Here is a 25,774-nt window from a genome sequence, read left to right on the forward strand (position 1 = left end):
TTCACTGGGCAAGCTGTAACTGTCCAGCTCTGTGTGACTCTGAGCCATTTTGTCTCTCAGGAATTTATTATTTCTTATTGCATTTAGAAATCATTTAGTAGGCTGCTGAGGACAAGAACAACGCTCTCTTGGTCACATGGCAAGAGTCCACTCACCACTTGGAAAAGTTTTGCTGGATGGCTTTTCCTGCCATCATCACCCTACGGTAAGAACGGCAATACAGTCATACTTTGGAAGTCGAAGACCTTGCGACTCGAACCTTTTGTCTCCCGAACACTGCAAACCCGGAAGTGAGTGTTCCAGTTTGCGAACATTCTTTGGAATCCAAACGTCCAACATGGGTTCCACGGCTTCCGATTGGCTGCAGGAGCACCTTGGTTTCCGACCGTTTTGGAAGCTGAACAAACTTCCGGAACGGATTCCATTCGACTTCCAAGGTACGACTGTATACCCTCAGGTTCAGACTGGGATTTACCCTACCTGTGCTCCAGCTGCCCCCTCCCCCACACCATTTTTTTTTGCCTGCACACCACCAGGTGTTAAGGAAACCATCAGATTCCACCAGTCCCCACAGGCAGGCCATCTTAACAGGTCCACTCCCCCTGCAGAGTGGAGTTCTTTGGGGGAAAGACTATCTTCAAACCTGTTTGATCATGAAGTAGCTGCCGTGTGTTTCCCATGCAAAACTGCACTCTCAAAATCTGGAATAAAATTTAGAAGGAAATCCACAAAGATTCCATCAGATAGCTTCTGTAGACTTCATTAAAAATGTTGCCTAGAATTGCAAGGGTTTTTTTTGGGGGGGGGGAAATGACAAATAAACACCACTTACCCGTGCTTTGGACACAGCAACATTTCCGTTAAGTTTTTCTGCTTTGTAATAGGGTGATCCATGAATTGCAAACCATACATCTACTCCTTGTGTTTTGCCTGGGCTGTTCAAGACACTGAAGATGTGGACATTTTCGAGTTGGGCTGGTATGATTTCTGAAAAAAGCTTCTTCATTTGGTTGTACTTACTTTCACTCTCGGATGACTGATATATAAAATCCTCTGCAGTGATATCTGTAAATATATCACACACACACAAATTTCCAAGCCTGACACTGAAGCAACGGTGAAATAAAAACCTTCAGGCATCTCCTCTCTAAAAGGCAAGACCACTTCCAGAACGTTCATAGGAATTCATCCTTTGAAAATTTATCCAATCTCATACCTAAACCTTAATTTTTTAAAAGACATACTACTTTACCAACATCTTGGTACTCCATGGTTACCTGTGGCCTCTACCAAGGGGCAAGACACGTTGCAGGAAACCTTGGGCTATTAAACTGACCTGAAATCCTGGCTTTGGGGGATGCCATGACTAGGTAAGGGGGAGATATTTGATTCAGTTCATATGTAATAGTGGACATGCCAAATTTTGCACACACAGAAAAAAATTCACAACCTGAAACACAGCCATTGTTTGAAATTCACATTTCTCTGAATTTGCAATGCAGCTTTCTAGCCAAGTGATGCATACAAAAATGCATAAACCAGGGTAATGTTTGTATGAAAATGCACTCTTATTAGGTAAACTGCTTTGCGGTTTAGGCAAAATTGCATACAAACACAGGTATAGAAAAATGTACCCTAAAATGCTGGTCACTTTTGGTAAGAAAGTTTTGTTTAAAAGGAGTGGCAGACCAATTTGGAAATGAGAATGGAAAAAATGGGAACTTGACAGAAATCATAATTGACAGTTTCCCCCAACACTAGTCATGGCAGCATTTGAGGGTGCAGACCCCTCTCCTCCTACTGATACTGGGGACCAATTGAGTTAGCTTGTGCTGGAATCCAACCAGGGAAGGTTGCTGACAGTGAGCAATCACTTTCTGTCTTCTATACCAGGGATGCAAAAGCGTCCTTTGAAGCAACATGCCTGCATTAGCTACTTCAAAGAGGCTTTTGCAAAGGCTTTACGACAGCTGCTCCACTCCAGTTTGTTTGAATGGGTTTGTAAAACTGCTCCCTGAAGCAGCCTTCTTTGCTCTTTAAACATCACTGCAGCAATGTTTACAGGAGAGGGACACCCCTTCAGAGAGCAGCAGCTTTGCAGATGCCCTCTCTTCTGCTGCTGCGCAAAGTTAGAGGGGGGACCTGCACTTCAAACTGCAGGCTCTTTTCCTCTCCCTTTTCACAAGATGGCAGCAGCCAGGGTGGGGGAGGAAGGTAGTAAATAAAGCCTTCAATTCCCCGTCCGCACGCTTCTCCCTTAAACACATGTGGAGGTTTAAAAGAGAAGCATAAAGGGGGATTTAACTGAAAGCCCTTTGTAAACATCCCAGGAAAGCCAAATGGTTCACCTTAAAGTCTCGACAAACAAGGTTTCAAGGGAAAGCATCACTAGATGCCGCTATAATGTCAGGTGGTCCAGAGGTCCAGCCCGCCTTGTCAACATTGGCCCGCCAGAGGTGGGGTTGATAAAGATCGGGCGCTCCAGCCAGAAAAGGTTCTCCACCCCTGTCCTAGAATATCACTCTTCTGGGCCCTGGGTCAACAACCTTTCACCAAGAGAACAATGATACCCTCATGAACCTGTTACATTGCAACCTTTGATACCCCTGGTCGTGAGTTCTTAGTGACTCAGCCGCAGGCCTTGGTGGGCACTCAGGAGTCTCAACAATGTTAACTGATCTCCAGAAGATGCTTACAACTCATCATTTACCTCTTATTCGGATAGATCCTGCATTGTGGGCAGCTTCTTCCTTGATTTCTTTCACAACCACCCTTACAGTGGAGACCACATCAGGCCAGATGCCATCTGTAACTTTCACTCTTATGTCATATGTTCCTGAAGGAGTTCCTTCTTTGATACTTAGTAAGCCAGAATTGTCATTCAGGATAAAATACCTGAGAGGAAGAAACCATTCATGGTATCACCCGATCATATTGTGGCTAGAGCTCTCTGTTGACTCAAGTGGTGTATAAATTTTGTTAAATGAAATAACAACAAATGCATGCATTCACATCATCTGCTTAATTTTCATTGCTGTATTGGCTCGTTGCGTTTCAATTGAATTTACCCTCTGGTAAATTTATCTGCTCCCCAGTATAATTGGTTATGCTCGCCTGTTGATCCTTAAAATAAATTTGTCCAGGAGCGGTAAGTGAGAAAGGGTGGCACTCATGCACCTGATCTCCTGGCCAGCGAAGTTACTGCCCTCCTGGAGGGAAGGGAACTAAGCAACCTGTGCTCTGCAGGCCCAGTGGAAAAGCCAATTCAGCATTCCTGCTGATGTGTCTGCACAGCGTCAACCACTTCATTGCTCCCCCCCCCCCCCCACTTCTCGGTGAGTGGCAGTGCCTCTGCTTCTGAGCAGTGGCACACCACCTTTTGGGGACTCCTGCCCTTCCCAAATCACCTTGATGTATGAAATTTGCATATTAGTGCACTGCAAAAACACACATCATTTCTTAAGGACTTTCCTTCTAAAGAAACCAAACCTGTGGAACATACTTGCACCCCTGAAATCTCTCATAGTTTGAAGTCTGGGGTGCACATAATGCTATTTTTTAATAGGTAGATTACATTGTCTGGTGCAAATTGTCCCATAAGTGAAGCATAGGGCCCAGCAATTTATATCTAGAAATCTCCTCAATAGTCTTAATAATGATAACCGAAAATGTTTTCCTATGTCCACCCTTTCACTTTATGCACGTCACACTAAACTATAGCACAGTGCAAGGGTTGCCAACATTTTTAGGTCCACAGGCACAATTAGATTTTTGAGCAAGTGGGCACTATACCTCTGGTTACCCCCTACCTTAGCAGCCTACCTTTAAAACAAAACAAAACCCAGAAATAGTGTGCATACACCTCACATTTCTAAGAGCTGGGTAAAAGTCATAGAGCTGAAAGAGGAAGTGAGAAAGAGAGTCCCCTCCTCCAACTTCCTTCTTCAGCTCTATGTTGTTCTTAAGGTTGAAAAAGGAAACCACTCTTAGCACCTTAAGACAAAGGGGGTAGTGTGTGGGTGGGTGCCCAGAGGTATCACCACCATGTTGGCAACCCTGATTTAGTATGATGTGTGAATGCAGCCCATGTGTTCTGTGAAGCTATACTGAATTAGTTTTCAGAACAGCTACCCGTTTCTGATACTCAACTCTCTCATTAAGAGAGAGCTATTTTCAAAAACATAAAAACTTGACATTTACCTGGGTGCTTTCCCTTCAAAGTGATACGTCTTGTGGTCCCAGTCATCATTGTCTGGGGCATGAATCTGACCCAATACAGTTGTGGGTAGGATACCTTAAAAAAAAAAGAGAGAAGAAAAATGGGGAAAAAGAAAAAATCTACTACTTACGTAAATGTGAGAAGGCATTCTGCACGTGTAAAAAAATTACTATTCATTTTATTCTCCTATCATGTTTGCTTTTCAACTATTCTGGAAGCATGTTGTGCTGTTGAAATATCAGCGCAAGATATCAACACTTGCAAGCTGACACACACCTGTCATCCAAGCTGCGCAGGCTGTATGCCTACGAAAACAAAATCTGGGGCAAGAAAGCTCTTGTTCCAAGGTGAAATAAGGAAAATCAAATTTAGTGAATTGAGACAATCAAGAAAAAACTGCATATGCTTGCTTATAGAAGGCACCTGTTTTAGAAACCCATGTTTTTTAAGTGAAGGGAATGTCTCAGCAAAGGAAATAGAGACTCAGAAACCAGCCAGGTAAGGATCATGGGAACTATGCTGAACTCACCAACCACCAAAATTCCTGTTCAGGCTCCTATGCCACCTGAGGCTTGGATCTAACAATTCCTAGGGAAGAGCAGAGGGACCTGCTTTATGCCTAGTCGGACCACTGCTCTCACTATTCTCTACACTGACTCACCATTTCTCTCCACAATTTCAGACAACAGAAGTCTTTCTCAGCCCTACCTGAAGATACCAGGGATTGTACCTATGACCTTCTGCATGCAATGCATGAGCTCAACCACTGAGGAATGATCCATGCACTGGGGGGAGGGATGTGCCAGTTCCAGCCCCTGCCCCCCCCCATGTAAAGTCCTCTCACCATCTGGAGTGGCTTTTCAGAAGTTGTAGCATGCTCTGCAGCTGGTGGGGGATATCAACAAAATACCCTGCAACTTCGAAGTGCTTCCCACACATGGATCATTGGTCCCAGACCAGGATTTCAGCATGCACTAGAATTAGATCTGTGAAGCAGCCCAGATCCTTCTCTCCTCTAATTCTTGTGGGCCAAATTTGACAGTCAATCAAATTTAACCTGCCAGTCACTTGACATGACAGTTATGCCAGGTGATGGGGCAATCTTGCAAAGAGCATGGTGTATTGAAACACCACCCATCAGCCGATTATCACACATGATGTCAGGTGTAAAGGGAGGTGGGTGTGGGTTAAGGGAAAACAGCCTCGGGGGCCAAACTGAGACCGAATTAGGCCCATGAGCAGAAGGTTCCCCAAGCCTGGTTTGCACTCATTCACACTTCTCTTAAAAAGAAGGGCTAAACATATGCTTTTTAGTAAGGATAGATAGCCAGAATACCAAACAGCACAGCAGGTACCAGTCTCTGCTTGCATAACAGCCTGATGGACGTGACAATCACTACTGCCCTGTGATTTAAGAGGAAGACTGATGGTAGCAGGCAAGCTGTTGGGCATTCGCCAGAACAGACTTTGGGAGACACTGCACGAAGGAGCACATTCAAATTACCTGACTTTCTTTAGTACTATTTTACTCCTTCCCCCAAATGCAACCAAATTTACAACCCATAAATCTTTGGGAAGAACACATCAAGGTAAAACCAATCTGAGATGTAAAGTTGGGATGTAAACTCCTCTGTATGCATCCTAATGTTCACCCAAGGTGTTCTGAAACTGATTGTGAACAGGGAATGAAGGCCACAAGAATGCAGAATACAGGCATGACCATAGATAGCTTCATGGCAAGTCACATGCTCTGAATGCAGAAGGTCTCATGTTCAACCCCTGGTATCAGAGTTTCGGGTTTTGGGGTTTTTTTTAAGGATCAACTGGTGGGAAAAATGAGCCTGAGACCCTGCAGAGCTGCTGCCAGTTTGAGTAGACAATAACAAGGCAGATATACAAAACATGATCTGGAATAAGGCAGTCTCCTTTAAGCATGCAAGCCAGCTTCATCACCATCAGCTTACCATTGTAGCTGTAGATGAGGCACTCCATGAAGCCAGCAGCATGAGGGTGGTCATTTCGGTCTCCGATATTCACGGTTAATGTGTTGGTTGAGCTCATGGGAGGGCTCCCGCTGTCAGCAATGAGAATCCGCAGTTCAAATACCTTGTGCACCTCCCTGTCAAACGTGTGCAACGCAGTTAGCATTGCACTCCCGTTGCTGAAGTCCTGCAAATTAAAATAAGTCACGCTGCCAAAGTCGCTCAGTAAGTGAAAGGAGAAAGGCGCCCCGTTTGCTGGGCTGTCCCTGTCCTTAGCGTATAAAAGCGTCGAGGTATCGTTCATCTGGACAATCTGAGGAGAAGGAGTGTTTTCCCAAACTACTGGGTTGTACTGCGCCTCAAACTCGGGTCCGTTGTCGTTTACGTCCTGAAGAGCCACGAGGACTGTGGCACTGCCGCTCAAAGGAGGCTGTCCCATATCTGTAGCGATGACCACGAGTTGGTACTGTGCCACAGTTTCATAATCCAGAAGACCTGCCACAAGGACCCAGCCATCAGTAGCCACAGAGAACTTCCCATTTGGGTCCGACTTATTTAGCAGGCGGTAAGAGAACCGTCCATTCAGCCCGGAATCTAAATCGACAGCAATAACCTGGACAACTTTAGTTCCGAGGGGGACGTCTTCAGCCAGACCTGCTACCTCATAGAATTGTGGGTAAAACAGAGGAGCGTGGTCGTTGGAGTCCTCCACATAGATGACACAGTGAGCTATGCTGGAAAAATCCAGGTCCTCTGCTTTTACGGTCAAGTTAAACACCCTCTCGTGGGGTTTCTCGAAATCTATCCGCTTCCTCAGTCGAATTATACCGCGTTTGTCTGCTTTGTCCGTCTCAATAAAGAATTTGTGGTCCTCATCTCCACCTACGATGCTGAAAGCCACCACAGCGTTTTCTCCTTCATCCCCATCAGTAGCTGACACCACAGCAACCTCAGCGCTGAGGCTTGCGCCCTCGGAGACAAAGGCCGTGTAGATCTTTTGCGTGAAGGTTGGCGTGTGGTCATTTACGTCAGTGACCAAAATAGTGGCAGTCCCTGTTCCAGTCAGGCCTCCTCCATCTTTCGCCTCAACCACCACCAGGTACCGGTCTTCTTTCTCCCTGTCTAAGGATCCCAACACAGTGTAGATGGTGCCAGTAGCTGGGTTAACTGAGAACAGGTTGAGGTTAATCTCGTTTTGCACGTTCTGAATAATACTGTAGGTTAACACGGCATTCTTCCCAGCTCTGGGGTCATCAAGGTCTACCGCCGACATCTCCATGACGGTGGAGTCAGCGGGGGCGTCTTCTGGAATTTGCCCCATAAAGCAACCGTCCGAGGCGCAAAGGAAAAGAGGCGGGTTGTCGTTCACGTCTGTCACGTCAATGATGACGTCGGCGAAGCCGGTTAGACCCTCCCCATCCTCATCCGTAGCAAGAACAAGGAAGCGCCACACGGACCGCTTTTCCCGGTCCAGCTTCTCATTTGCAGTGATCTCGCCTGTGTACTCACTGATAGTGAACTCCGCTTGGGCACCCTGACCGTGCAGTGAGTAGCGAAGGGCACTCTGGTCAGCTTCCTGATCGGGGTCAGTTGCAGAAACCTGAAAGCAAGCACAAAGGTTAAGCACCAAACACCTAAACTTTGGAATTCCCTTCCTATGGAGGCCTGCTTAGTGCCCCCCACGAGTGGTTTTCTGACAACAGATACATTATTTAGAAAGGTTTTTAGCCATCAAGCTCACCTGGGGGTTTTTCCTGCTGCTTTTAACTGGCTAATTCATTGATCTGGGTTTTTTAAAACCTTGTCTTGTATATCAGTTTATATTTGACGATGTTTTGTTTGTTTTATGTTATACTTTGTTTGTTCTTAATCACTTTGCACACTATTATCTGGATAGGCAATGCATACATTGAAATAATAAAAATAAAAGCCCAAACATGATAGCTGTATTGCAACCAGCTGAGATCACTATGGAGTCTGGTAGAAACCCAAAAATGATGACATGGTGTAAATGTACAGTTAGTATCCAGAAATTCACTACTTGAATTAGTCTGCAATCCTAAGCGCAAACCCACACTTACTATGGAGAATAAACCCAACGAAGCTCCTCAAAACTGTCTTCTGAGTGAATATGCTTTCATTTCAAGAATTGCAATTCTTTTAAGTTGCTGGAATTTTCCACCAGTGTCATTTGCATAATCTTTGAACCCAGATTTACCCTGCTTACCCGTAAAACAGTTACCGGCAGATCAGTAAGTTCCTCCAAGACACTGCTGTGGTATTCGTCCTGGGAGAAGACAGGGGCTTCATCATTCTTATTGACTACATTGATGATAACAAGGGTGTGGTTCTCCCATTTTCCATCAGAAGCTACCAACTGAAGCTCATAATGCTGTTCTTGTTCATAGTCAAGACACTGGGCAATCAATAGAGTTCCCATCTCAGGTTCCACGTAAAAATCTCCTCGCTCATTTCCTGAAGTGATCTGATATCTGAGCTTGGCGTTAGATCCTAAAAACACGAGGTTGCTACCATATTATCCTTATCACAGCCCGGGAGATCTCTGAGCACTAGGGTCTATCCCAACATTACTTTCAGAATAATTTTGAAAAAAACAAGAAAATTTTAGATCCAGACTTAGACTTGCTTAAGAGTAGACCCATTGAAATCAAGTGACTTGAGAGCCATGTGTTTCAATGAGTCTACTCTCAGTATGACTAAGGCGGGCATAGGCAAACTTGGCCCTCCAGATATTTTGGGACTACAACTCTCATGATACCTAGCTAATGACTTGTGGTCAGGGAAGATGGGAATTGTAGTCCCAAAACATCTGAAGGGCCGAGTTTTCCTATGCCTGGACTAAGGCTTCAGTTCTAACCCCACTAACTTAGAAGTAAGCCCTGCTGAATTCAATAGGGCTTAGTTCTGAGTAGACAAGGTTAGGATTACATTGTATGCTTGGATCCAACCCAGAATGTAGAAGGGTCATGCATGCCTACTTCCAAAGTAAACTGCATGTATAGCAAGACTCTGAAGTGAATCTAGAGGCTAGGTACCTCTCTCTTATGTCATTATTATTACTTTGCATTTTATTATAATGCAGTAGGCATAAAGAACAAACAACAGAAAACTGTCCCAGTTTAGGAGTCATGTACAGATAGGAACTGCTACTGACATGACAGTGCGATACGTTCTGTGAAAAGAGAATAGCACCATAAAGAGTATATGGCTTCCAAATATCTGCAGCAAGTGCTGTTAAGTGTCTTTGTGTATTATGGTCAGAAATATACCAAATACAGTTTCATCCCCAATGGGACAGAAGGTTTGCGGTTTTTCTCCGCCTTGCAGAACTTGTGCATTGCATGTAATCTTTCTGAGACTGCAACTGTCCAGACATTTTAATACCAAGCAGCAATATTTAGACTTTCCAAAGCTTTCCACCTTTGGACTACAGTTCGTTAACGGCAACTAGCAAAAAATGCAATAAGTCCTCCAATTTAATAGCAGCATTTTGCCCTATAAATAACAATTCCGGCACAGAAATAACAAGTCCCTTTGTTATTTTAACCAACTCTTAATGGGCGTCAGTCCAAAATTATGATCCATCCTATTTAAATAAAAAACCTTGGGAATGTAAGAGTGCCAGACGAAGATACTAACACATGTGAGATACTAGCCAAAAACTTTTAGCTTGGCTATATTCTAACTCAAAAGGTCCGAGTCTACTTTCCATTAAAAAAAATAAAAATGGGTGGATATAATGAGCTTATGAGAAATGCTTTAAAAAATTATCCCGGTTCTCTTTACAGAACATTAAGAAAGGTCTGAATAAAGCTAGTTTCCAAATAGTCGTATTTTGAAAAGTACATGACATGCAATTTTTGCCATTACTGTTTTATTCCACATTCTATAAACCTGTTCCTGTACCACATATAGAAAAAGTTCCTTCGAAGACCGGACAGTTGCCACCTCATCTTCTGGAACAGCCTGCCATAGCCTCACTACTGCGTCCAAATTAGAAAGGTTTCAGTCAAGACAGGACAACACATAAAATAAACCTGTGCTTGTGTACCTTCATCTTTGTCATCTGCTGTTGCCGTCAAAAATGCATACCCAACATCCTCGTCTTCATCTATATTAATTTCATACACCAAATGCAGGAAAGCAGGGGCATTGTCGTTTATGTCGCTAATTAAAATCCTCACATACGCTGTATCTGAAAAGCAAATAATCAGCTATTTGCCTTTGGAGGCTCAGGCAATCACAATGCCAGCACATCATTCTGAACCCTCTTTTGACCCACAGGAACCTCTATGTTCTTTTTGAAACCCACTGAGGTTTACCTGTGTTAGGCTGCCCATATAAACCAGGCCTGGCTGATTCAGAAGAATCCTGGGAATGAACTTCGATCAAGTAAGATCCTCTCTTCTCTCTGTCAAAAGATGCCTGGGTAGAAATGACTCCCAACTTGGAATCAATGTTGAAGTATTGGTAATCTTCACTAGCGTCCTTCAGTATTGAATAGTGGACCTGCAATTGAAGAACATAGGAGTGGGCTTTATACTCTATCCCATCTTCGTAACAGCTCAGAAACAGGAACACAACCACTCTCAAGGACATCCAACTTAGTTCAGCTCCAAGGCCATAATTATTCGATAGTCACAGACCTATGCCATTTGTAGCACTTACAGAAAGTTAGGTAACAGCACCGTTTGTGTGGAAGGGAAAGGTCTGTGTAGTCACAGTATAGCCACAAATATGTGGACTGTGGTTTTCTACCCTCTAGAGCAGCCTTTCTCAACCTGTGGGTCCCCAGATGTTGTTGGACTACAACTCCCATCAACCCTAGCTAGCAAGGCCAGAGCTCAGGGGTGATGGGAGTTGTAGTCCAGCAACATCTGGGGACCCACAGGTTGAGAACCGCTGCTCTACAGTTTGAAGAGCTGTGTGGACTTGCCACAGAGGGCATAACCTTTGAAGCAAGTCAACGACTGAACAATTCAGGACTCTCACTGATTGCTGCAATTTAGATTCACACACTGGTCTTTAAATCTTTTCACTGGAGAATCAGACATTCTTATGTTTGTGAATCTGCTGTTGGTTGCCGTTGATTACTGAGTAATGTGAGAACGGCTTTAAAGTCTGAGGTTGCCCTCAGCAAAGTGTCTTCTGGAGTCCTCTTGCGCCAATAAGCCCTGCAGACGGCAACAACACTTCTGCTATCAAATCTGAGTAGCATAAAGTCCCCGTTTTAATTTGTCACAATGTCCCTGAGTAATGTGACCTCAGAGGCATCGTGGGAAGTTAAAATGGAAGCTCACAGGCCCATCCACTCAGCACAAAGTGGGGGAGGGGGAGGGAAAGTGTCAGCACAGTCGTCCAAGGGTCCCCTATAATACACTAACATGAGGTCAAGAGTAAGCAATCAATTCAGGCTCTAGCCAGAGTTAATCTATTTCTCCCATGAAAAGAAGAGGGTGAGAAAGGGGGAAGGAGGGACAGAGAGAGAGAGAAAGGAAGGGAAGGACAGAGATAGGGAAAGAGATGGTCTCACCCACTGCCAGGATGCAGCCCCTAACAAATGACCCCTGAGAAGAATGCAACTTTTGGCAGAAAATAAGAATTATTCCATTCTTGTCTTAAATGATGTACAGTCTACACAAGTGCTTTAATGCATATTGGCATCCACAAGTTTTAATGCATGCAACAGATGGCATGTGGCGCCAGTTGAAAAGAATATGTATACTGTAACTTCCTACTTCAGGAGGCTATTACAGTCAAACCTCAGTTTTCTAACGTCTCGGCTGCCAAACGTTTCAGAAGCCGAACGCCAAAAACCCAGAAGTGAATGCTTCCGTTTTCAAACAGGCCTCAGAAGTCGAATGGCTTCCAAGGCGCTTTTTTCATTTTTCCCCCCACTGACTTTGCAGCCAGCCCACTGATCCTCGGTTTTCAAATGTTTCGGAAGTCGAACAGACTTCCGGAATGGATTACATTCGAAAACCGAGGTTCCACTGTAGTACAAAAAGTTAGGGTCTCGAGTCAATTAAATGGTACTCAGCTAGATTTTACTCGGAGCGCATGCACTAAAATTAATGGACTTAACTTAGTAATGTTCAATGGGTCTACTCTGAGCAAGACTTCACTGACCACCACCCAGAAAGTTTAGGAATACAGAATCGCATGTTGCATTTTCTCACTCGTTTTCAGTAAAGGGAAAGGTAACAACGAACCTCTCCGTGGAGTCCCGAGTCTGAATCCGTAGCAAGAACCTGCACAACAGAGGTACCAACCGCTGCTCCCTCAGGTACAGAAACCTCGTAAGTAGAAGATGTGAAGAACGGGACGTTATCATTGACGTCTGCGGAACAAAAAGGCAGATTTAGCGATACATGGTTCGCTGACATCAAGTACTTGTAATTTCAGTTTGATATGCCAATATTAATAAACGGATAACCAACCTGTGACATTAACACAAACCGTGGTGAAAGATGCCAATGGAATTGTAGCTACATTCTGAGCCTTGATGCTCAGTACAAAGAACTTGGTGGTCTCAAAGTCAAGAGGTTCAGCAACCAGCAGTGAAGCAGACCCATCTGCTCTGTTCGGTTTGAGGTAGAAGCGGACAGGCATGTTTGTCTCCGGAACCTGGCCCTCCTCCAGGGTATAGGTAACCCTTGGGTCACCAAGTGGGGACGTTGCTTTGATAGTCTAGGAACAGGAATAACCAGGAACACCATTTAGTGGGGAGATGCATTTACATGGGCCACCTTGATCCTTAAGAGTTGAAATGCAGATGATACTATTGCGGCCAATGGCCCATGGCATCAGAGCTCTGCTTTCCTGTTAATAATAACCAATCCTCTAATTCTGCAGATGTTTTGGAACACACCTCACATTAGCCCCAGCCAACTGGTGGTCAGGGATGATGGGAATTATACTTCAAAATGTCTGGAAAGGATGTTCAAATTACTGCCACGCACATTTCACAAAGGAATCCACACCCAAGGAAGAACAGAAATGAGCTGTGGAGCAAAGGGAGCCAATTCTTCTTTTTAAAAAAATAAAAAATCAGAGATGCAGACATATGGATTCACTTGTGGATACCGGTGTCCAATAGGAGCAAGACTTGTTTGCAGAATTTCAGAACAATTAGGGGAGGGACCATGACTCATAGAAAAGAACCATGCACACCCTCTTGAGCTCCTGGGAAGAAAGGTAAGAAACTAATAGTCCCACTCTATTTTGTGTCCAGTTCTGGGCACCACTCAGTGTAAACCAGCTTCCTTTTATCCTGAAACAAATACGTTTCCAATTTTATTTTTAAAGCCTACCACTATCTTGGTGTCTCGAATCGTGCTCTCCGGGATCGTGACCGAATAGGCACTTTTCTCCCACTGCGGCGACTGATTAAGTGTGTTCGTTACAGTGACGGTCAGTTCCACCGTGCTGCTCCGGTTCCCTCCATCTGTGGCCACGATGTATCTTGTGATCTGAAATGTCTGCAAAATAATTTTTAGCAGCCGTTCACCAAAAAACAAATGCTCGTTTGCTAGAACAAAGGCTGAAAAAAAGCAGGTGCAGCAAGTATTCTGCCTGCCAGATTATATTCTGTAAACCAGAGCTTTCCAAATTTTTCATGCCGGTGACATACTTTTTCGGACATGCATCATTTCACAACACAGCAGTTCAGTTTTAGCAGCAAACCGGAGGTTAAACTGACCCCTTTCCAGCTCTGGGAGGAGCGCGGGTAGTGGCCACGTAACACACCTACACACTGAGCCAACACACTAATGTGTCACGGCACACAGTTTGGAAAGCTCTGCTGTATGCAGAAGCATACCTGGGAGATTACGAGATTCACGTACACCCAGCCTGTGCTGGGGCTGACTTGGAAGTATTCTGGCTCCTGTGGCAACATGGAGTACGTGATGGCGGCGTTTACCCCCTGGTCATCGTCATGAGCTGCAGCATGGAGGAAACTTGTCCCCACTGGGGTGTCTTCACGAAGGAAGTCTTTGGAAAGATGGAAGCACAGAGTTCATTCTAAACATGCCCTGGCCTAGTTAAAGTGGCATTTCAGTGATGGCAATCACAGCACATAAAAATGCAAGGAAGGCCCTGCCGGATCTAGTCCAGCATCCTTTATCTTAGTGGCCAACCAGATGCCTCTTTAAGAAGCACAGAAGCAGAACATGATGGCAATAACGTCTTCCTGCTGTTTCTCCCCAATGGACTGCTACTCAGAGGCATTGTTGCCTCTGATCCTGGAAGCAATATTTAGCCCGGTGACAACTTGTGCCTGATGTGACTGGTAAGGCAGGAGGCAAGGGACCAACGGTAGGTGGAGCCAGAGGCAACAACAGGTAAAGCCACCTTTTGAAGGCAGGCAGGTAGGGGCTGGCTAAGGACAGAATGAGGTTGGTGGGGCAGAGTCCAACTTGCCCTAATGGATTAGCATCTGCGGACAGCCACTGTATGCAGCCTGGGGGTCATTTTGGACTCACAGCTGCCCATGGAGATGTAGGCCAATTCTGTGTCCAGGGTGGCCGCCTACCAGCTCCATTTGGTATGCCAGAGGAGACCCTACCTGTTTGTGCACTGCCTCGCCAAAGTGGTACACGTTCTGATTATCTCCCACTTGGACTACTGCAATGCGCTCTACGTGGGGCTACCTTTGAAGGTGACTCGGAAGCTACTAGACAGGTGAGTGGGAGCAACTGCCAGGACCATAGAACACCAGCCCTAAAGGATCTACATTGGCTCCCAGTATGTTTTCAAGCACAATTCAAAGTGTTGGCGCTGACCTTTAAAGCCCTAAATATATCTGAAGGAGTGTCTCCACCCCCAGACACTGAGATCTAGCTCTGAGGGCCTTCTGGTGGTTCCCTTACTGTGAGAAGTGAAGTTACAGGGAACCAGGCAGAGGGTTTCTGGGTAGTGGCACCCACCCTGTAGAATGCTCTCCCATCAGATGTCAAGGAGATGAGTAACTATTTAACCTTAGAAGACATCTGAAGGCAGCCCTGTATAGAGACTTTTTTTAATGTTTGATGTTTTATGATGTTTTTATATTTTGCTGGAAGCCATCCAGAGTGGCTGGGGCAACCCAGCCAGATAGGTGGCGTATAAATAATAAAATTAAGATGATGTTTATTTACTTCCCCCCTTTCTTTCATTTTGGAACCTAAGGCAGCATACATTTTCTTCCTAACAAGTAACCCACCTAGGCCAGTGACCACAAATGTACATTTTCCCATACAAAGCATGGGCTTTGTATACAATTTTCCCATACAAAGCACTTAGCTTTAGTATAGCTGGCTTCTGCACTGCTGCTCACACAGGTGAGGTAAGTATAAGCCGCAGTCAGAGATGTTGCAGAATTCCAATAAAAACAGAAGCGGAAATTGCCAACGTTCACTCAATTGTCCCGTGCCAAGAACAGAAATCAATCCATTGACTACAATTGGAATTTGCTTCTGCACACCCCCCCCCCCCCGTTTGTAAATGATACGTAACACAAACAATATGTATTTCATGATGCTATCCCCCTTCCCATTTGCCTTGCATTCCCTATACAATGAAATGAATGGCCTTTGAACTGGGACAAATGGTGTGGAATAATGTAATGATAACTTTTTGCCAGAAACTGAAATGCAGTGGAATGGAAACATTGCTGCGTGTGATGAACATGGGTTTGAAAGGAAATTTAAATTTATGCCATCTTACAGCCCTACAGAGAAGGAATCTAACTGAAGGCTTCTGGGCTCAACACACACTTCGCAAACTTAAATCAACTCTCACAGTGCAACAACAGTTTGTGCCTACTCACATTGATAGCGGCTGTTCTCAAACTTTGGATCGTTGTCATTCATATCAGCAATGAAGATGGTGATTTGACAAACTCCAATCAGTGGCTCCTGAGCTTGATCTGTAGCTGTCACAGAGAGCGTATACTCCTTCTGTTTCTCTCGGTCAAAACGCCGAGTCGAAACAATAACACCTAAACAGAAACATTACTATCAAAGAGTCAGCAGGATCACCGCTGGCTTTAATCAGACGTTTTCACAAGTCTGCAGCAACTCACTCCCACTGTTCAGGCTTAATAAAAGCTTATCCCTTGTAATGTTTGCCTGCACAGAGGAGCTCCCTTTTTCTTCCACTCTGCAATTTATTTTTCTTGTGTCTCACAAAATAGCTTAGATGGTATACAAACATTTACTGAAGAAATTGCCCAACTCCCAATGTGTTTTGACCCAATTTCTCACTTCTTCAGGGTAAAGGGCTATTTAAAAGAAATAACATAACTACAGAACCACGAGCTTCTGCTGAAATAACCAGAAGATGAGTAGTCAGCTTGAAATGCATTGAGAGTCTGAAAACAAAAATTCAGTAAATACTTGTGCACCCGAAGAATTTAGCATCATTATTTAGAAGCACAATACGGTGAGGCTTGAAATAAGTACAAGGATATACAGTGGTACTTCGCAAGACGAATGCCTCGCAAGACGAAAAACGCGCAAGACGAAAGAGTTTTCCGTTTTTTGAGTCGTTCCGCAAGACGAATTTCCCTATGGGCTTGCTTCGCAAGATGAAACGTCTTGCGAGTTCTTGCGAGTTTGCTTCCTTTTTCTTAAAGCCGCTAAGCCGTTAATAGCCGCTAAGCCGCTAATAGCCGCTAAGCCGTTAATAGCCGCTAATAGCCGTGCTTCGCAAGACGAAAAAACCGCAAGACGAAGAGACTCGCGGAATGGATTAATTTCGTCTTGTGAGGCACCACTGTACACTTAAAAGCAAGTGACAGTAGACCAACAGCCAGTTTAGATGAAGAAAAACTATTTCCAATGGGATTGACAGGGAGGAGAGGGGTATTTAACCCCCCCATCACCCCTTCAAATGGTTCATCTCCATTTAAATTGAGGATATAATTTATTGCTTTATTTCATAACAATAGTTTATAGACAATTTCCCATCCAAGGGTCCTGCAGCATTTATAGCAAGCACGAAAATGTAAAAAAAAAAGCAAAATAAAATGAATATTAAAATATACATAAAATCTCAGGGCAGTTCACAAGATAAAAATACATAATAAAAGCACAAGATAACTAGTTAAAGCAAAAACAAAACAATAACCACCACCACCCCCTCCTTTCACAAATATGAATATAATGTCAGGAGCAGTGTCAGGGTCAATGGGCCAATGACTTAGCCAGAGAAAGAATGAGCAAACGAATAGTCTTCCGAAGCACTCTAGTGCAAGTGCCTCCCATACAGGGAGGGCTGTAGAGCTCAGTGGGTGGAGCACCTGCTTTGCATCTAGAAGGTCCCAGGTGTCTCCAGGTAAGGGCTGGGAGAGATCCCAGCCATGTGAAATTCTGGACAGGCCCTGCCAGTCAGGGCAGACATTGCTGAGCTACATGGACCAGTGGTCTGACTCTGTATAAAGCAGTTCCCCAGGTTCCTATAGTAAGAGGGGAACAGGCTATGGAGTTAACACTTTCTGATCATGCAGGATCTGGCTCGCCCGGCATTTGAGAATGGAGAACTCTGAAACAACAATGGGATATTAGCTCTGCCCAAGACATGATGGAGAGCAGCAACAGCTGGGAAAAGATAGACATAATATTTTACAAGGACAGGAAGGAACACCACGGACAGAATAATTGTCACACACAGGAGGAATAAGGATGTAGTTTGAATGCTTCACCTATAGATGTATAAAACATTTAATGTGTCAAGACGAATGGATGTCGTTAATATTGCAGTTGTTGTGTAAGGGATTGTTATTTTGACTGGAGTGTAACTGAGATGAATAGGATTTTGGAACGCAGAAACAAAGTAAATCATCAAACCATCCCTTCTAGCACATGGGAGGCCACCTAAATTATATAATTTGGCATCTGAATGATTGGGATTAGTAATTGCATTATAATTTGGCATTGTTATAATGAGGCTATCATTGGATTGTTGTAATTGAAAACCAATAAAAATTATTGTAAAAAGAAAAGAAAAAGAATGCAGCGCTCGCCAGACTATGAAAGGCAATTCTTACCTGAATCAGGATCAATACTGAAGCCCGGTGAAGCTCCATCTCTGTGCATGAGGCCATACTTCACTTCTCCATTCACTCCAAAGTCTGCATCGTAGGCTTCCACCTGCAGAACATAGGTTCCTGGAGGCTGGTTCTCTAGAACCCAGGTACTGTCACTGTAGTAAGCACACTGCAATACAAGAAAACAGCAAGTTAGCTTGAGCAACTTCAGAAATCCATTATCATGTAAGGCACAGTACTCTGGCAACCAAATTAAGTGCAAGATAAAGCAGATGGAGTCAGAGGCATTCATCTGAAAGGAAGAGAGAAAGTTTTAAGCACAAGTTATTTAGGGAGACTTCAAAGACCGACTTAAAACTGGACGAAACTTTACAGGTTTGAACTTTTCAAAATCAGCAGCAGCCAAGCATAGAGAATACCACATCTTGCACGTTTGACAAGCAGAAGTCAAAACTACTAACAATTCTGCTGCTACATAAAAAACTAAAAACACACAAATGGGGCAGCAAGTCAACTCACCTCCCTGAAAACAGGCTTGTTGTTGTTAATGTCATTTATTTCCACCACGACTTCTGCAAAGCTGCTGAGAGATCGTGGTCCCCCCGAGGAATTGTCATCTATGGCAGAGATATTTAGAACATACTGCGGGCTTTTCAGTTTAGGCAGGGGGTTTCTGCGAAGTCTAAGGATACCTGGATTCAGAAGATTGAAGATCAAGAAAAGAAAGCAAAAGAAAATTAAGTATACTTGGATTCAGGAGTAGGGGGGGAGGTGGAGTTACCAACAAGGAAAATAATGTCTTTACAGGACATAAGGGTCTTAAATGTGAGAACGATAGGTCCCCATAGATTTCTGGAAAAGGTGGCTTGGTTTATCTTTAGAGTGACACTTCTAAAGGGAAATGTTTGTGGGGGTGATCAGGCAAATTCATCGGTGGAGCGATTTTCTATTTGACAGAATGCTTGGTTTTTATAACTATTTTAGCTGTGTAATATATTTTATCTTGTACTTTTCCTTTTGAATGGCTTTGGCTACACAAATAAATAAACATGACAACTTATAATAAATTAATAAATCCAATTTATTCTGGCATTGCCAGGAAAGCTATGCTGAAACAATGAGTAGCCTGCACATATTTGCAAGGATTTTCCTATTTAGGTTTATCAATACTGTACAGGCAATGCCTACAGTGTGGAAGAAGATGCAATAGATTAACATTCAGCATCTCTTTCCTTACCTTTATGGCTATCCAATTCAAAATTGCCTTCTTCGTTCCCACCCGTAATTAAGTACAGCACTCCATCTCCATCAGGATCTTTTGCGTGGATGGTAGCCACTAATGTACCAGGGCCTGCATCTTCTGAGAGGAAAGTTCTGTAACTGATGTAAGGAAAGAAAAAATGCATTCTAATTCCTAACTCACCCAACAATTTCCCATTAAACAGCATTGTACAGTTCTTTAAACTTCGTACAGAGTGGGCTGGGCATATAGCAAAGCACAGTGCTGGTGAAACTCCCAGCCACCACCTTAATTTCCCAGAGGCATATTTACACCCCCAAAAAAACACCCCCACATATGTAAATCATATGTAAATGTGTGTTATGGGACTAAGCACCTAGCAATGCCTCTGGGGCTAGGTGGGCAAGCAGGTTGACACACCAGAAAATGAAAACACTTGGTTTCCCCCACAAAACCCACAGAGCTGTCAATTTACCCCTCAGAGAGCTACAATTCCTAGCACCCTTAACAAACTACAGTTCCCAGGATTCTTTGCAGGAAGAAATGTACTTTATAGGCACGGTGTTTGCACAGCCCTGCTATCCATCGTTCTGCCTGGACACTGAGGTCCAGCGCCGAGGGCCCTCTGGCGGTTCCCTCGCTACGAGCAGCCAAGTTGCAGGGAACTAGGCAGAGGGCCTTCTCAGTAGTGGCACCCGCCGTGTGGAATGCCCTCCCACCAGATGTCAAAGAGAAAAATAACTACCAAACTTTTAGAAGACATCTGAAGGCAGCCCTGTTTAGGGAAGCTTTTAATGTTTAATAGGTTATTGTATTTTAGTGTTCTGTTGGAAGCCGCCCAGAGTGGCTGGGGAAACCCAGCCAGATTGGGGGGGGGGTAATAAATAAATAATAATAATAATAATAATAATAATAATAATAATAATAATTCATAATAATAATAATGATAATAATTTGGCCTGATTTCACTTTGTGACTAAACAGCTCTTAAGGAAAGGAGAATTTTGGCTTATAGCGTGTGGACTTTGTGCGATGCTAGAATTATTTGTACATCATTTGTGTGCCAGAAGCAAGGGAAATGCTTATGTCATTTGACACTGAATAAATGTAATACATTGTTTAGCTCTGAGGAAGGGAAGAGAATACATTCTGGAATTTTGAGAGAATTGTAATTTAAAACCTGCTGTAGGAACTAGCAGGAAATGGTCAGGAACTAAAGGTAAGTTCATCGGCCTCCATCTACCACATAGTCACGCCATTGCTGATTCTATGTATCCCATAATATGTCTGACTAAACAGGCCTTTACGAACCTGGTCCACTCTAGATGTTTTGGACTTCAACTGCCATCAGCCCCAGCCAGCAGCTGTAGTCAAAACATCTACCTCAAGTTGTCTTTATTTTTTATTTTTTTAAAAGCAGCGCCATATCCTGATGGTCCAAAAAATCAGATATTGCAGCTATTTTGTGCAATGCACCTTCATAACATTGCATTAGTTTCTGCAGGTCAGTTTAAGACAGCTAAGGGTTAGGACCTAACAACCATTCTGACTGGCACAACAAGATTACACAGCAAATCTGCAATGCAGGAGTTGTACCACTGCAAAGGAAGCTCTGCTTACACTGACTGGGAGAACACCGGGGTTTCATCATTCACATTTGTCAAGCGAATGCGCACGGATGCCGTCCCTGTCCGAGGAGGGTGCCCTTTGTCCACGGCAATGACCACAAACTCATACATGTGGTTGGCTCGCTCATAGTCCAGCCGCTGATTGGAATTGACGACACCCTCGAGCGTGATGGAAAAATCCGCACTCTGAATGAAGTAGAGGATCTCAGCGTTGGATCCAGAGTCACAGTCCGCTGCAAGAACTGCAGCCAGGAATGTTTAAAAGGGTAAAAACAATGAGGACATTTGAGCTGGGTCACAATACAGAAGACTAGTCAACACAAGTTTCAGTAATTAACAAAGAACTGCTCAGACACACAAACACTTTCTGGGACCTTAGAGTGAAGAACAGAAAATAAAGGAATTAGTACCAATAGTAATAATGATTCAGACAGGAGCCCAGGTAAATTTGGAGGCTGATTGGTAAGGGGTAGCCTCGTGGAAATAATTAAAACCTTGTCTGGTGGCAGCTGGTTTTTAAAGCGGGAGAGTGAACAGAGGGGTACACTCTGTGTTAGCAGGAAACACCCTTCCATCAGAAGGCAGGGGGCCCACAGTGGCTGGGAGGAGACCATCACAGTCTGCCAAATGCAACCTAGGAAAAAGGTGCTGTTTGCACTGCAGAGTCAAACATGACAGGAAGTAGAAGAGCTGTTCTGTGCTGTTTCTAACACCCAAGAAAGATGTTTTCACAGCTGGTCAAGAGGGAGAAAACACGTTGTAAAGCCCTATGGGAGCAAACGCTTTTTTCAGAATCCCCAGTGCAATTAAGAGGATGGAAACTCACTGACCTTTGGGTATTCATTCAAGATATTGAGGGCACGAGACCAAGAGCTGTCCAAATATTCAGCAACAGGTGTTTTTTTAAAAAAAGCAAAATATAATAGTGACTGCTTATTTGTTTGAAGTGCGATAATAAGGGGGGGGGGGGGATAAGCAGAATGCCAGAATGAAATCTTAATATACATGGATGTATTCTTTCCAAGTGTCATGACTACACCATCAGGCTCAGCCCCAGAATGAGAGGCTCTGGAGGAAGATGAGGAGGTAAAGGAGGCTGGAACAGATGTCCGCTGAGCCCCCTCACACCTTGCACCCTGCCTGGCTGTAGTGGGAAGGAAGATGGAAGTCTGGAGCTGGACAGAGTGTTGTTGGAATCCAGGAAGGGCTCTGGCGGTGGGGAGGAGGGTTCCCAGTGCTCCATCCCAAGACCAGGGAAGAGGCACATGTGCCCACTTTCATACTAGCTGCCCGAGCAGGGACAGAGACTCTTGTGAGTAAGGGCTGCACCTATCTCTGCTTGAAGTAGCTTGCCTGCAGTCCTCGGCTCATCATGTGGTGCTTTGCAAAGACAGCCAAGGGGATGATGGCTCTGGTTTACCTTGCAATAAAGACGTGCCTATAGGGATTGATTCAAGAATGCTTTCCCGGCTATAAATAGATTGCTGAAATTCAGGAGAGCAGTCGTTTTCATCCGTGATATGAACTATGACCTACAAGGGGACAGAAGAGAAACGCTTAGTTACATGGGATCCAATCAAGTGCATATTTCTTTGCCAAGAGAAATTCGTTCCATTTTCCATAGTCCCTGGAAAATGTACATCCTGGAGTTCTGGTTCTAAAGCAACCACTCAAGGCGGCTTATATAACTTAGATAATTAAACAATTCTAGGTATCTGCTCTATATTGAGTCTGACCATTGGTCCATCTAGCCCAGTACTGTCTACACTGACTGGCAGCGGCTCTCTCCAGAGTTTCACACAGTGGTCCTATCTGGAGACACTGGGGGTTGAGCCTGGGGCCTTCCCAGGAGATGCTCTATCATTGGGCTATGGCCATTTCAATGGTCTTACATGACAAGGTAATTAAACAAATTATATTTTAGATCTAAAAATATAAAGAACTGAACTTAAAAAAACAACAAGATTATGAGGCAGCGGATAAACCAAGCAACAACGAACTGATGAACACATCACCTCAGGGATCCAGATTCTGGGAACCATGTACTGAAAAATGGGCACCTTTTGTTTCTGTTTATTATTGTTGTTGTTCATGCTATTCAACATAGCATTAAGCAGACTGCTCCACTGCACAAGAAATCCATGCACTGATGGACTCACCCCCCCCCCTCCAAGTTCCCTAAATCAGTTCTGGGAGATTCCCTCAACCCTTCAGAGCACATTTGGGAATGGCATGGGGTGTAAAGGTAAAGGTAAAGGACCCCTGGACGGTTAAGTCCAGTCAAAGGCGACTATGGGGTTGCGGCACTCATTTTGCTTTCAGGCTGAGGGAGCTGTCCACGGATAGCTTTCCAGGTCATGTGGCTAGCATGACTAAACTGTTTCTGGTGCAACAGGACACCGTGATGGAAACCAGAGCGCACGGAAATGCCGTTTACCTTCCCACTGCAGTGGTACCTATTTATCTACTTGCACTGGCATGCTTTCAAACTGCTAGGTTGGCAGGAGCTGGGACAGAGCAATAGGAGCTCACTCCGTTGTGGGGATTCGAACCACCGACCTTCTGATTGGCAAGCCCAAGAGGCTCAGTGGTTTAGACCACATCACCACCCGCGTCCTGGGGTAACCCATAGAGCATGCATGGGTGGAGAAAGGGAAATCTCCTTACACAAGCGCTAATGCCTTTTTTAAAAAATCCATTTGGGGTTGCCATTCTAATTCAATACCCAAACTTTTTAGGCTGGCATTGGAGGACTGGTATTTCGATATGCTCTGTGTAATGATCTTAACATGCAACCCCCCTATACTGAAATGAACAGATCACCAAGTACGGAAAGGAAAACCCTGGCTCTACCTCAGTGACACTGCTGAGCAAACTCTCGGCTTCCATTGCTTTAACTAAAAAATGGTAGAGGTGATGCTCGCTCTCGTAGTCCACCGTATGAGTCAAGCTTAGCATGCCGGTCTCTGGGTCCATGCTGAACAGGCCACTGGGATTCATCAGCAGAGTGTAAGAGAGAGGCTGGCTTTGGAAGGAGACTGCTTCAATAACAGCCACTCTGAAAAGGAAAGATTAACCAAGAGACAGTTTGTTAATCCTGGGTAGGCAGAAGAGATGAAAGAGGTGAACCAGGATCCCTTGCCAAGTTACCAGTTTCTCCTTGCAAATTTCATTTTTTACACTTTCAGTACATGGATTTAAAAATAACTCCTGAAATTAGACTTCAAATTAGGCTGCTGCAGTCAGTCCAGGTGCTCCCACTTTGCTCTTCCCCTGATTGGGTGGGAAAACAAACCATGGAGGCAGCTGGCTTAGCAATTACCAGCACCTATGGTTTGTTCCTTACCAAACAAATGGCGATCTGTTTCTCCCAAACAAACCACAACTGGGGAGGTGACTGGGACATCAATACTAAGCCAGCTGCTGCGTGGTTTGTTTCAAGCAAAGCAGGAGTTACAGGGCTGTGCACGCCACCATACAGATTGTGCAAAGGACGATTTGCTCAACCATAGCTAATGGCCTGGTGTTCTGTCTGATGTGGCCATTAGGTTTCTGCAGACACAAACTGGGCTCAGAAAACAACAGGAAGCTACTAGAGCTGTAGCATGCTCCTGTTGACCCATTCACATAGAGAAGCAGATTTCCACATTTTTCACCTGATAAAACTTCAAAGCAGCCATCAAGGGTCGCCCCAGTAGAGCAAGCTAGACCCAACTACACACTGAAAATAAATTTTGGTTTTACAATGCAAGCTTTTTATGTTTAAGTAACGTGCGTAAGTATCTACGACGCAGTCTTTTCGTACAGCAGGACATTAATTCACCACTTACTTTTCACTTGCTGGAGTATTTTCTGGAACAAACACACTGTAGGACATATTTGTGAACTGAGGAGGCCTGGAGCCAGCCAGGATAGAGATGTAAGCGTATGGGCTTTTGCTGCCATATTCATCAATGGCCAGCACGGTGACCACATACTCCTGGTTCAGAGTTAAAGGCAAGCCAGTTGTCAATATGACCCCTGTGTCCATATCTATATCAAATCGTTCCTCACCACCTGTTGAGTGAAAGGAATACAAAAAATTATGAAAAGAGGTGTTGTTACCTTTTAGCACCAAGCTCCTCACTTGCACAAATTTCTTTCCCATTACTATTTCCCACCAACACTGACTCTTACACATTGCAGTGGACAGAATAAGATGCTTTTGATGGCTGAGTGGCAGATAAATCAGCAAGCAGGGTGGCTTAGCACATCCACCAAACTCGGTGCTCCACTTATGATGCCTGGGAAGGAAGACTTTGAGCTGCCACCATCAGTGTTCTGAACAGGAATTCTGTTCCTATTCCTGGGCCAAAGTTAGTAGCACACATGAGCTGCCATTGTCTCCTGCACACACCAATGGCACAGGAAAGAGCAGGGCCTGTACACATTCCTGTGTACACTCTGAGCCAATTAAAAATCCCATTTATGCAAAGCGGTTTGGCACTAGCGATTAAATCAAGCAAGTCCCTAACCAATTTACCTCACTTGACTACATTACGCTATCTGCTCTGCTGCTTCTACCAAGCATATGGCACAGAAGAATGAAGGGCATAGGAAAGGAAAGTGAATTATAGGGGAAAGCAACAGCAGTAGGGGGAGAAAAGACCATTT

General features: G+C 44.3%; 1 protein-coding gene across 7 annotated transcripts in view; it reads right to left on the minus strand.

Annotated features, from left to right (window-relative positions):
• LOC308481051 (neural-cadherin-like) overlaps nucleotides 1-25,774 on the minus strand; it is a 54,195-nt gene that overhangs the window by 15,528 nt on the left and 12,893 nt on the right. For all 7 annotated transcript variants that reach the window (XR_013988428.1, XM_081013007.1, XM_081013008.1 and 4 more), the window contains exons 3-21: nucleotides 24,952-25,177; nucleotides 23,975-24,179; nucleotides 22,542-22,653; nucleotides 21,114-21,363; nucleotides 19,491-19,633; nucleotides 18,773-18,945; nucleotides 18,254-18,422; nucleotides 16,034-16,204; nucleotides 14,045-14,217; nucleotides 13,536-13,703; nucleotides 12,663-12,912; nucleotides 12,435-12,562; nucleotides 10,545-10,731; nucleotides 10,274-10,417; nucleotides 8,429-8,712; nucleotides 6,184-7,801; nucleotides 4,201-4,294; nucleotides 2,711-2,895; nucleotides 833-1,065 (exon numbers count right to left, since the gene is read on the minus strand). Coding sequence is in view for 6 of the 7 variants with exons in the window: in XM_081013007.1 (XP_080869133.1) it covers nucleotides 833-1,065; nucleotides 2,711-2,895; nucleotides 4,201-4,294; nucleotides 6,184-7,801; nucleotides 8,429-8,712; nucleotides 10,274-10,417; nucleotides 10,545-10,731; nucleotides 12,435-12,562; nucleotides 12,663-12,912; nucleotides 13,536-13,703; nucleotides 14,045-14,217; nucleotides 16,034-16,204; nucleotides 18,254-18,422; nucleotides 18,773-18,945; nucleotides 19,491-19,633; nucleotides 21,114-21,363; nucleotides 22,542-22,653; nucleotides 23,975-24,179; nucleotides 24,952-25,177 (4,913 nt within the window). In the remaining variant the exon portion in view is untranslated. The remainder of the gene's footprint in view (nucleotides 1-832; nucleotides 1,066-2,710; nucleotides 2,896-4,200; nucleotides 4,295-6,183; nucleotides 7,802-8,428; nucleotides 8,713-10,273; nucleotides 10,418-10,544; nucleotides 10,732-12,434; nucleotides 12,563-12,662; nucleotides 12,913-13,535; nucleotides 13,704-14,044; nucleotides 14,218-16,033; nucleotides 16,205-18,253; nucleotides 18,423-18,772; nucleotides 18,946-19,490; nucleotides 19,634-21,113; nucleotides 21,364-22,541; nucleotides 22,654-23,974; nucleotides 24,180-24,951; nucleotides 25,178-25,774) is intronic.

Source organism: Podarcis pityusensis (genome assembly GCF_964106645.2).
Source record: "Podarcis pityusensis genome assembly, chromosome: 7".
In the NCBI taxonomy this organism is placed as follows: Eukaryota; Metazoa; Chordata; class Lepidosauria; order Squamata; family Lacertidae; genus Podarcis; species Podarcis pityusensis.